Source organism: Suncus etruscus, chromosome 15 (genome assembly GCF_024139225.1).
Source record: "Suncus etruscus isolate mSunEtr1 chromosome 15, mSunEtr1.pri.cur, whole genome shotgun sequence".
Lineage (NCBI taxonomy): Eukaryota > Metazoa > Chordata > Mammalia > Eulipotyphla > Soricidae > Suncus > Suncus etruscus.
In genome coordinates this window covers 30,797,843-30,810,860 of record NC_064862.1, presented here as the reverse complement: position 1 = coordinate 30,810,860, position 13,018 = coordinate 30,797,843, and the positions used below count along the sequence as shown (strand labels likewise).

Here is a 13,018-nt window from a genome sequence, read left to right as displayed (position 1 = left end):
CTATGGCTGTGCTATCTCTCAGCCCAGGGCTGTGAGTCTGGTCTCCTGCCCACCCTGTGTCTCCCTCCCTGTGCTAGGTGAAGAGCGTGAACTTGTCAGAGGGGGAGCTGCTGTCCATCCGTGGCGTGGACGGTCCCACGCTGACTGTGCTGGCCAACCAGACGCTGCTGGTGGAGGGCCAAGTCATCCGGAGCCCCACCAACACCATTTCCATCTACTTCCGCACCTTCCAGGAGGACGGCCTAGGCACCTTCCAGCTGCACTACCAGGGTAAGACGGGAGCATGAACCCAGCCACCTGCCTCAGTTTCTTTCAGGGCACCAAAGACTCTTAAACTGTCTCAGACACTGCTCTGGAAACGTGACAACACCTAGAGATGCGCCTTTCAGAAAAAAAGGTTTCCAACACATCCAATAAAAATTGGTCAGAGCTGTCTTGCACCCACTCAGCTGACCCGGGTTTGATTCCTGGCATCCCATGTGGTCCCTTGAGCCGGCCAAGAGTTATTCCTGAACACAAAGGCAGAAGTAACCCCTGAGCACTGCTGGGGAGTGTGGCCCCAAACAAAACCAATATATACATATATACACACACATTTTTTTTTGTTTTTTGGGGGCTACACCTGGCGGCACTTAGAGGTTACTCCTGGCTCTGCATTCAGAAATTGCTTCTGGAAGGCTGGGGGACCATATGGGATGCCAGAGATCAAACCCAGGTCTGTCTCAGGTTGGCTGCATGCAAGGCAAACACCCTACCACTGTGCTATCATTCTGACCCCAATATACACACTTTTATATATGGTTTTATATAAAAACAAAACGGTCTTTCTATATATTATTTGGGTATCACACCCAACAGATCTCAGGGCTTACCCCTTTATATATAGGGGTAAACTATATATCCTTTATATATATATATATATATATATATATATATATATATATGTATGTATATATATAGAACCCTCCAAAAAGAAACCAGTCATAATTGGATTTCAGTTATCAAGATACTATTCTCGGGGCCAAAGCAGTGGTGCAAGCGGTAAGGCATCTGCCTTGCTGGTGCTAGCCTAGGAGGGACCGCAGTTCGATACCCCCATATATGGTCCCCCAAGCCAGGAGCGATTTCTGAGCGCAGAGCCAGGAGTAACCCCTGAGTGTCAATGGGTGTGGCCCATAAAAAGCACACAAAAAGAATAATATTCTCCTCTGCAGTAGCATCAAGGCCTTGCTTCTTTATTAGCATGTTAAATAACACTGTCTTCCGGTGGCGCTCATAATTACTGTGATTTCAAAAGGCTGAGGAGCTTGAGGAATCTGTCAAACTGTCCATTTTATGACAAGAGAGCTTCGGTTTTTCTGGTGACAGAGTCACGGGTCTAGCTTGGGTTCGCCAGCTGCCTGAATTTTTGATGCTCAGGAGTTACTCCTGGTTATGCGCCAGCCTGGGTCACCACAGGAAGCAGATGCAAAGACACACAACCACCCCCAGGATTGATCATGCACCTCAGATCTAGGACCCAGGAGACAGGGTCCCAGTTTCTTCTTCTCCCAGAGCACAGAGCCAGGAGTAAGCCCTGAGTACCACCAGGTGTGGGCTCCACACACACACTACCTCCACCACTGCCAAATAATAATAATAATAATAATAATAGTAATAATAATAATAAAGTGCTATTTGGGGGCCAGAGAGATAGCACAGTGGTAGAGCATTTTCCTTGCACGTGGTTGATCCAGGATGGACCTCTGTTCAATCCCCAGTGTCCCATATGGTCTCCCGAGCCAGGAGCGATTTCTGAGCGCATAACCAGGAGTAACTCCTGAGCATCACCAGGTATGGCCCAAAATCAAAAATATTAATTAAAAAGGGGGGACCGAGGTATAGCACAGCGGTAGGGTGTTTGCCTTGCACATGACCGACCCAGAACAGACCCAGGTTTGATCCCTGGCATCCCATATGGTTCCCTGGGCCTGCCAGGGATAATTTTTGAGCCCAGAGCCAGGAATAACTCCTTAGCACAGCTGGGTATGCCCCCCCCCCAAAAAAATAAACAAATAAACAAGTTACAAGTGTTCCCTCCTCCCACATGCTGATGCCCAATGTCCTCCATTTTTGTCCTCAGAACAAACCACCTCTGAGATGTGGTTCAGGGTCCTCACCCACCCCCACTGATGGGCACTTTTCTATCTTTGCATTTCCCCAGCCTTCATGCTAAGCTGCATCTTTCCCCGCCGGCCTGACTTTGGGGATGTGACGGTGATGGACCTGCACTCGGGTGGGCTGGCCCACTTCCACTGCCACCTGGGCTACGAGCTGCAGGGTGCCAAGACGCTGACGTGCATCAACGCCTCCAAGCCACATTGGAGCAGCCAGGAGCCCGTCTGCTCAGGTGGGTGCCAGCCCCTTCCGCCAGCCAGGGAAGGACCCACTAATGGGCACACAGCCCCCCAACCTATTCCCAGGTACTGAGACTATCCTTAGAGACAGGCTTTTAGCCCAGGGCCAGAGACTGTTCCAAATACAGTGACTGCTACTGTGAAAATATCTCTCTCTTCCATTATGGAAAAATTCATAGAACATTATTTCCCATCTGGGACATGTTGGGCATTTGCATTATTGTATAATCGTGACCATTCTTTGGTTCCAAAACGTCATCATTCACCCCAAAATTACTCCTGTTGACACGCACACCCCTTCCTCCCCCACTGAACCCCAACTATTGGCAACCAACAGTGTATTTTCTGTGTCTCTCTGGACTTGTTTGCAGGGGATATTTTACAAAACATGGAATCATGGGACCCTTATATCTAGTTTCTTTCACTCAACTTGCCTCTTTTTTTTTTAAAACTTTATTGATTGATTGGTTGTTGGGCCACACTCAATGGCTCTCAGGGGTTACTCCTGGCTCTGCATTCAGAAATCGCCACTGACAGCCTTGGGGAGGAGACATCAGGAATTGAACCAGGTCCCTCTCAGGTTGGTCACAGGCAAGGCAAATGCTCTACCACTGGTCTATCTCTCTGTCCCCTACTCATTTCTAGTTTGGGGGGGAGGGTTTGGGGAGCCACACCAGTGATGCTCAGGGGTTACTCCTGGCTATGCGCTGCTCAAAAATTGCTCCTGGCTTGGAGGGACTCTATGGGACACTGGAAGATCGAACTGCGATCTGTCCTAAGCTGGCATTGGCAAGGCAGACATCTTTCCACTTCACGCCATTGCTCTGGTCCCTCCCTACTCGCTTCTTAATAATGTCAATATTCGTCCAAGCTGGAGCAAGCATTGAAACTCCCTTTCTTTTCAGAGCTGAATAGTGTTCTGTTGTTGGGCTTTGTCACTGTCTACCTTAGCTTTCTTGGATGCCTCTTCCCTTTGAGCTGTTCTAAATAAGGTTCTGTGGGAACAGTTTTCTTTCTCATTTCTCTTGTGTGTAAGGCCAACTCCTTGGGAGTGAGTCGAATTGCTTTATAATATAGTAATTCGGTGTCTAACTTCTTAAAGTCCCATCAAACCACTTTTTACAGAGGCTGAGGTATTTCTCTTTCCCGGCAGCCAACGTCTCTACATCTCTGTCAATACTTGCTCTTTCCTTTCTTTTTTTTTTCCTTCATCATGAAAACCATCCTCATCAGTAGAAGGGACCTCCCTGTGCTTTTGATTTGCCTTTCCCACAGAGTTAGTGATGCGAAGCTTTGAGCCATTTTCTGTGTAAGCATTGGTTCATCTTCTTGGAAAAAGGTCTATTCAAGTGCTTGGAACATTTGGATGTCCCTGTCTTTTGGGAAGCCAGAGAGCTGGTAGAGTGGGTAAGGCACATGCCTGGCATCTGGTTGACCCTGGTTCACTTCCCAGCATCACCCCATATGTTTCCCTGAAGCCTGGCACAAGTTATCTCTGAGCACGGAGGCAAGAGTTAGCCCTGGAAACACTGGGTGTGGCCCCTCAAACCAACAGTATATCTAAAATAAAATAAATGGGCTGGAGAGATAGTACAGTGGTAGGGTGTTTGCCTTGCATGCAGCCGATCCAGGACAGATGGTGGTTCAAATCCCATATGATCCCCCGTGCCTGCCAGGGGCAATTTCTGAATGCAGAGCCAGGAGGAACCCCTGAGAACCAGTAAGTGTGACACAAAAACCAAAAATAAATAAATAAATAAATAAATAAACAAATAAATAATAAAATAAACAGAATAACTTTTTGGGATTGCTTTTTAAGCCCATGTTCTCCCTTGAATGCTACCTCACTTATCTGTTCCTTTGCTTTTCTTCTCTCCACTCTGAAGAAGCCTGTGTGCTGAACCTCAAGCACAGACTTCTCTCTTTCCTCCCCTCTCATCTTTCTAAATCAGTTTCAAAGCTATCTTTCTTCAGAAAAAAATGAAAAGAAAAACTCTTTAGAACACTCTGTAGAACTTATTTTTCTACCTGTGTATAACTGATAAAGAACATTGTGTCCATCTCAGTCTCCTGCCTGGTCCTTTGTACCCATCAGAGCCTTTCCTGAGTATATGACCATTTACCGAATGTCCCCTACTCCATGTCCATCACATGCTACTGTATTTGGTGATGGAGCTGCAACTCAAGCCCAAACCTGCCTCAGAAAGCAAGACACAGTGGGTAAAAGAGAAATGAGGATGTAGCCATATGAGTTATCGAGGTGGTGGTAGGTGTGGCAGGGAAAGGAAAGGTGTTTGGAGAAGAGAGTATGTAATGGAGAGCCAGCCCTGGGGAAGGGAGAGGGAGCCAAGATTAAACGAGTAGTTCTGAAGGTAGAGAAAAGAAAAAATTGTTCTTGGACCACTGGCATTGACCAAAGTTCAAAGGTAGGAAGATGTTGATTAAAATATCAAATATAGGAGCCCGAGAGATAGCACAGTGGTAGGGCATTTGCCTTGCATGTGGCCTACCCAGGAGAGACCTGGTTTGATTCCCAGCATCCCATCTAGTGCCCTGAGCCTTCCAGGAGCAATTTCTGAGTGCAGAGCCAGGAGTAAACCCTCGGCACTGCTGGATGTGGCCCCAAAACCAATAAATAAATAAATAGTTAAAAAAAAACACAGATATAAAGTCTAAAGTCCACTCCAGGCACTGTGTTTCTAATCCCTCGGGTGATAGGTCTAAAGACGCAGGATAACAGCAGAGAACTAATTCACAAGCAGTCCAAGTTTTATCAGAGTTGGCTCCCTTTAGTCTATCACCCTGTCCACCATATGCTTTTCCTCACATGGCTTTTTGCTAAGCTTTCTGCTCCCTGCTGCTTCCTCCTTCCACCCTTCATCCCCCAAGCCAGCCCCTTTTATTCTTCATTCAAAACCACAGACTCATCTCAGGGTGGGTGGGTCTGACCATTCAGGTGGGATTAACATCTCAAAAGAAAGTTTAGGGTGTTGGGGGAAGGGATACCTTACAGGAAGGGACTCCATGGGATTGCAGAAATGTGAGAGAAGCACAATCCCATTGGACCACAGAGAAGAATTTTGGGACTCATACCGAGGAACATGGTCATCAGTCGCACTGGGGGAGACGACTGAATCCCCCTTTTCTGAACTCTTTCCCTCACACCATCGTACTCAGAGTATGGTCTGTAGACCAGGGAGTTACTCAAAATACACAACATCAGGCCCTATGCAAACCCACGATGTGAAAACCTGCATAGGATGATGTCTCTTGTGTGGTTGACAGACACATTAGAGTTTGAGAAGCACCAGACTGTCCTATCTTATCCCTGTATCTCTTGACCAACCTCATCAATGAAGGAAGCAAACCCTAAATTTTAGCTCCTGATGGTGGCCGAGGTGGTGGACATAGGCTGCACGTCTTAACTGAACCCCACCTACCACCATCCCATACCCCACACTCAAGGAGAATCATAGGAATAATAGGACATAATTCCTTTTTTCTGAGTCACAGTCAGTGGAGTCCGGAAAAGCAAATGCAGCTGATGATAAGGTCTGAGGCTTCATTATGACGGTAATACTCCCCACCAGGTCCTTTAGAAATGTCTTCTTTTGAACACAGGAAAAATCCAAACCACTGGGCCAGTTGGTTTCTGTACCGCTCGCATGTTAATTTTTATCTATGTATAAAATCAAAGGTGAATTAAGTCTCAATTTGTGCTAAGAAAGATGGATGGGGAGCCATGCCGGCAAATTAGAGGCAAACAGAGTCATCACTCAGCTTAATAAGGCAAGGAAGGGGAACCAAGAGACAGCAGATGGGCAGCTGCTCCCAAGCATAGGTGACTGCCCCCCCCCCAACAAAGAGTATGTCCCCACAAATCCTCAGCTTTGGAGCTCTCAGGGAATCATCATATGGTTTTGAGCTCTGGTCTGTGTCAGGGACTGCATCCAGATCTCTATGTAAGTCATCAATTTCTTACCCCACTCTTATACTGAAAGTGGATTCTCACCATTTTGCAGTAAGTAAACAAGGCTCAAAATCTTTTAGTGACTTGTTCTAGATTCACAGCAGAGTTATGCCATACCAATGAGGTTGAAGCCATTGCATGATGACAAAAAGGCAACCCAGGGGAAGGAACTTGGTGTGCTGTGGTGCTGAAAGCAGGATCTTCTGGAACATTCTAGAATATTCTACCATGTTGATTTGGGGGATTGATTTCTGGCTGAAGCCACTGTCTGTGACTTTGCATATCTTCTTATGTTTGTGTCAATACCTTGATTTTTTTTTATTCCACATCTCAAAGAGGTGCAGGTTAAGTTAGCTTATGTAGGTTAACTGATGAGTTTCAACCATCCCAGTCTGAATGAATGATAGCATGTGGGGGTGGAGGGAGATGTGCGTGTTTCCTTCCATATGGAGGCCAGACTGTCCAAAATCAGTTCAGAACTTAAACCTTAAGCTTCAAGGGTAGTTTTTTTTTTTTTTACTACACTCAAAGCTAAATCAGAAATGCAGGTTGAAAAGTGAATGAGTACAAATGATTCTTAAATACTACAGAATTCTGGTGAGTTTTTTTTTTCATCAGAAATGTACCAAAAACTCAATCTCTCTTTACATCAATCTGCTTATGGCAATATTTGTTTCCTTATACTTCCTTGTGCTATGGTTGCTGCATCTAAAAGTATATGGTCCGTGTTAAGTGATATCTTACTCTACAGAGCTTCTCGACATTGCCTGTGCAATTAAATGCCCAGAAAATACTGAGCAGAGCAGAGAACTATCTATCCTTCCTTCCTAATCAGTCACATGGTCCTCCAACAATAATGAAAGCCAGATAGCTCCAGTACATAACTCAATTTCTGTATTTCTTGATTAACTTTTTATGAAAAATGAAATATGTAAGTCTGCATCCACAAATTAAGAAATAAATATGTGTAGGAGGTAGAACAACTCCTATTTCAAGTATTTCAAATATTCCTATTTCAAATGATTCTTGCAAATAGTTTATTGAAATAGATATGGGACCGGAGTGGGGGTCATAAGCTGTAGGGCATTTGCGTTGCACACGCTAACCTAGGAAAGACCGTGGTTTGACCCCAACGTCCCATATATTCCCCTAAGCCAGGAACGATTTCTGAGTGCATAGCCAGGAGTAACCCCTGAGCATCACCAGGTATGGCCCAAAAACAAAAACAAAAAAATAGAAATGGCAAAGTTATGAAAACAGAAGCAATCTTTTTATAATATCTTTATTTAAGCACCATGATTACAAACCTGATTATAGTTGGGTTTCAGTCATAAACAGAATGCAACATTCCCATCACCAATGCTCACCATCTCCCTCCCCCTCACCTGTATTCGAGACAGGCATTTTACTTCTCTCACTCATTAACATTGTCACCATAGTTGTCAGTGGAGTTATTTCTCTAACTGTACTCACCACTCTTTGTAGTGAGCTTCATATCATGAGCCGGTCTTTCTGGCCCTCATCTTTATTGTCTCTGAGCATTATTACAATAATGTCTTTTATTTTTCTTAAAACCCATGGATGAGTGAGATTATTCTGTGTGTCTTTCTCTCCCTCTGACTTATTTCACTCAGCATAATAGTTTCCATGCCCATCCATGTATAGGAAAATGATGTGACTTCATCTCTCTTGATGGCTGCATAATATTCCATTGTGTATATGTACCACAGTTGAAATTGAAACAATCTTAATGTACAATGACAGATGAGTGAAGAGAAGTTGTGGTATATCACACGCAATGGAATATTGTGCAACTGTAAGGAACTATGAAGTCTTGCAATTTGCTGCAACCTGGACAGAACTGAAGGATACCACATTAAGCAGAATAGATCAGAGAGAGAAAGACCAGATTCTCTCACTCATCATTCTATAGTTCTGTGCTATACAGAACAATGAAAAAAGGCAACCAACAGTATCAAATGATGGCAACCCCTTGACCTTGAATTATAAAACAGAGACTTCCCCACAGTGGAGGAGGAGTTTATTGAGTATGAAGGAAGAGGTGAGCTAAAAGTGAAGCAATGACACTGGTTTTTGGCAAGGCACAGTAACTTGATATATTAAATCAATGAACATTACAATAGTTAACACTATCATAACACTATTAGGTCACTGTATTGCCTAAACTATAGAAGAAGTAGCTATGGGGACCATTTTTCTAACTTTAGAAATTAGGAATTTCGGGGCCGGGTGGTGGCGCTGGAGGTAAGGTGCCTGCCTTGCCTGCGCTAGCTTAGGACGGACCGCGGTTCGATCCCCCGGCGTCCCATATGGTCCCCCAAGAAGCCAGGAGCAACTTCTGAGCGCATAGCCAGGAGTAACCCCTGAGCGTCACAGGGTATGACCCAAAAACCAAAAAAAAAAAAAAAAAAAAAAAAAGAAATTAGGAATTTCCCTATATTCCCAAGCATTCTTTGAGAATATGGTCTTTACTTGTTACATGAGGGAACATATTCTTTTCTTAAGCAACTGTGAGTGGACATTCATGTCACATCTCATTTCCTCCCAAGAGCAACCCTATTTGTAAACCTTTAGAAACACCCCCAAGCCTTCCATTCTTCCGATGGAATCTGCAGAGTCTTATAATTATGAGGTCAGAGTGCTTGAACGCACTTTCTAAGCTTTTCACAAAATTATCCTCCTAAAAGGTCATAGTACTCCACATGCCAACCAGTCACAAATGAGAGTTTCCACCACCTTTCCCACTCCCAGCTTTATTGCAGCTTTTAATCTTGGCCAATTAAGTGGATGAAAATAGAAGAGAGTTTAGAATTGCATTTTTTATTAGGAATTTTCATAGTGTGAAATACTCAACATTTATTTCTCCTTTTTTTGTGTGTGTATGAACTTCCAAGTTATGTCTTTCTTGATTGCCGTTTTATGACTAGGAGGCAGGACATAACCAGAACTCTGGAAAAATCTTTAAATTGTGGGGTTTTTTTGCTTCTTCTTATACATGCAAGGTAGGAAATTCCTGGGCAAGAAGGTGGGATCCCAGGGCACTTATTCCACCTTCTTTCTTTGTGTTACAGCTCAGGGGTTGGGGTAAAACAAAATATACTCTCTCTATCCCCCTAACTCTCCTCTCATTGATCACCACCCTCCCTTTGTTCTGTCCCCAGCACCTTGTGGAGGAACTATCCGAAATGCCACCATTGGCCGTGTCCTGTCTCCAAGCTACTCTGGAAACGGGAGTCAGTTCTGTGTGTGGACCATTGAAGCTCCAGAAGGCCAGAAACTGCACCTGCACTTTGAGAGGCTGGCACTGCATGAGAAAGACAGGTAAAAAACCCTGAGACTCCACTCACACCTCTTTCCATCCCAAAGGGATAGGTGGAGAGGAGGAACTTGGAGTCTTGAAAAGACATTATTGTAATAATGCCCAGAGACAATAGATAAGAGGGCCAGAATTACTGGCTCACAATATGAAGCTCACCACAAAGAGTGGTGAGTGCAGTTAGAGAAATAACTACACTGACAACTACCATGACAATGTCAATGAGTGAGAGAAGTAAAATGCCTGTCTCAAATACAGACGGGTGGGGGAGGAGGGAGTTGGAGGGGCATTGGTGGTGGGAATGTTGCACTGGTGAAGGGGGGGTGTTCTGTTTATGACTGAAACCCAACTACAGTCATGCTTGTAATCATGGTGCTTAAATAAATGTATTATTTATTTTAAAAAAAATGGCTAAGACACTCTCTGACTCCTACAAGTCAAGGAAGGAAGAGCTGGGAAAGAGGTGAGATTCATTGAGATCCCCAGCTGTGACCTCTTTCTCTTACAGATAAGGAATCTAGGGTTTGCCTAAAAGGTCACATAGCCTGGTAGGGTAGACAGACAGGAAGCGAGCCCATTTTGCCCATAACAGTATCCTGCATGTCCTGTGTTGAGCTAAGAAGGGCATCTAACGAGCATCTGCTCTGTCTTCTGTCAAGGACTAGGCTCTGTGGAGAATAGAAGCAAAATGGAGAACACTCATTCTGGTAGAAGAGAGAATCAATGGAGGTAGTAGGGGGGTGAAGGCTTAAGCATAGGAAAGAACTGGGGAGACGTTACCAGACAAGTCTTGCTTCTAAGCTGGAACATATTTCTAAATGCTAAGCCTAATACATAGAATTCAGCATCGTAAGATGTTACTATTCTAAGAGCATATGCGTAAATGTTCTAGAATGTCAGAGAAAACAAGGTTTAGTGGCTTATCCTTGTGTTGGATTCAATTCCTGTGGAATTAGATCTGGAGATCAGCATGTAAGAGAAAGTAGTTCATGGGGGAAGTCATTCTCGAAAGCATGAGTAGAAGCAAAAGCCAGTGGACAGTGGGGAGAGGAATAAAGACACTGTGATTTCATGGCAGGTCACTGTGGGGGCCACTGGAGCCTGTGCTCTGGGGCCTCAGGAAAGCTGTGTTGGGCACAGTGCTGAGGGGTTCTAGAGGGAGAGGGAGCTGGGATTTTTGTCCACCAAAAATTCAACAAGGAATGTTCCCAGTGCTTGCCAACACTGCATGCCACCCTCTGAGTGGAAACTTGTGAGCAGGTAGGGTGAAGGGCAAGTCCCTAGACTGTCAGAATCCATCTACCATCAATTATCCAGAGGTCTTTAAATTTTCAAGTCATAACTCATAAACTCTTTCAGTAGGAAATAATCCCACAAAAACACAACTGAACAATTCATAGAGCTCTTGAACCCTCTTCCTTTAAGGTTGATGCACTTTGTTCTGAATAATCCGCTTCAATAAATCACTTTTTTCAAGTGAGGGATATAGGGTTCCACTCGAAGGCCAAATTCTCTGGTCAGCCTCTTCCAAATGGCTCAGAAAATAAAATTATTCAGTAGGTCATCAAGGTGAAAGGTCAAAACATACACACACACACACACACACACACACACACACACACACCTCACTGCAGTTCAAGTTTATAGCCCACAACCTAAAGGAACAGAAAGAAATAAGAACTGACAGAAGCACATTCTGAAACTTAGGACTTTCTCAAAGAGTCATGGACCATTTAGCATCCAGAGAATTTTGAAGGGAGCCAACAGGAAGGGCAACCAACTTCTGGGGATGCTCATTTCCAAGTGCCTCAAACAGGGAAAGAGATTCTCAGGGTTCATATAGATAATCCAGTGGGGAGAGCACTTGCCTTGTACCTGATTGACTCAGGTTAAATCCCCAGCACCCCACCTGGTCCTTTAAAGAAGGAACCCCTTAGTATAGAGATAAGAGTAATCCATGAGCACTGGTGAATGAACACTGACCCCCAAAATAAAATTATTCAGTAGGTCATCAAGGTGAAAGGTCAAAACATACACACACACACACACACACACACACACACACACACACACGTTCAGACCATGAGGATTCTAGGAGAAGCATCATGGGGAAGAGGGAACATTCCAGAAGGCACAATCATACCCATGCTGGTGCAGGGTAAAGTTGGTATTGGGAGAGCTAAATATGGAACCCCAGAAGTAGCTCTTGGCACCCCCAAAATATGGCTTGCTGTGATGCTGTCCCTTTCTCACCAACAGGATGTTGGTTTATGGTGGGCTCAGCAACAGTTCGGCACCTCTCTATGACTCCCTGAGGACCCAGAATGTGCCGTTTGAGGGGCTGCTGAGTGAGGGCAGTGCCATCCGAATCGAGTTTACATCCGAACAGGGGCGGGCAGCCTCAGCTTTCAACATCCGGTTTGAGGGTGAGTGTTTTGGGGGGTCCCTGGTGGGTGGAGGAGCATGGGGCAAGTGGGATGTGACTGAGGGTCCCTATCGATGGGTAGACCCAGGGGGTCTGGTACCCTTCACACTCTGTCAGGAACTCTATAAAGCACTAGGTGACTGGGACAGGGACACAGTCCTCCTTTTAGGGGGTATCCTGGACAGAAAGAGGGGGTGTCTAGGTTCTGAGGCACAGCTCTGCTAGGGGTGACCTTGGCTCACATGGGTGACTGACCCTCTTTTCTGTCCACACCCCAGCCTTTGAGAAGGGCCACTGCTATGAGCCCTACATTCAGAATGGCAACTTCACCACCTCGGACCCCACCTACAACATCGGCACGGTGGTGGAGTTCACCTGCGACCCTGGGCACTCTCTGGAGCAGGGTCCGGCCATCATTGAGTGCATCAACATGCGGGATCCCTACTGGAACGACACAGAACCCCTGTGCAGAGGTGAGGTTTCCTGGAACATCCAACGGAAAGAACCAAGGCTACCCTCCCCCATTTCAGGCCAGGTCTGGAATTGGAACACATTCTGGGACTTCTCACACATGCTGCTGTGTCACCAATTCTGGTTTTTTATGTTTGTTTAATCCGGGGGTCACTTCTAGCACTGCTAAGGACCTAGTCCCAGCCCAGTGCTCTGGTGTCATACATGGCTATGCTCAAGGTCTCATGCAGTCCTGAGGATTGAGCCTAGGCCCCTTGAATGCAACGTATGTACACAGCTTATTGAACTCTCTCCCCAACTTGATCCTGTTGCTTGCAGGGGACACTCCCAGAATGACTCAGGGATTACTCCTGATTCTGTGCTCAGGCATCATTCCTGTCATGGATGAAAGATGAGGGAGATCATAGTGCTAGAGACTG

At 45.3% G+C, this 13,018-nt stretch overlaps 1 protein-coding gene across 3 annotated transcripts in view; it reads left to right on the top strand.

The window, feature by feature from the left end:
- Nucleotides 1-13,018, top strand: part of SEZ6L (seizure related 6 homolog like) — a 164,917-nt gene that overhangs the window by 101,651 nt on the left and 50,248 nt on the right. For all 3 annotated transcript variants that reach the window (XM_049788773.1, XM_049788772.1, XM_049788771.1), the window contains exons 4-8: nucleotides 78-270; nucleotides 2,204-2,389; nucleotides 9,549-9,708; nucleotides 11,963-12,129; nucleotides 12,407-12,601. In XM_049788773.1, coding sequence (XP_049644730.1) covers nucleotides 78-270; nucleotides 2,204-2,389; nucleotides 9,549-9,708; nucleotides 11,963-12,129; nucleotides 12,407-12,601 — 901 coding nt within the window. The remainder of the gene's footprint in view (nucleotides 1-77; nucleotides 271-2,203; nucleotides 2,390-9,548; nucleotides 9,709-11,962; nucleotides 12,130-12,406; nucleotides 12,602-13,018) is intronic.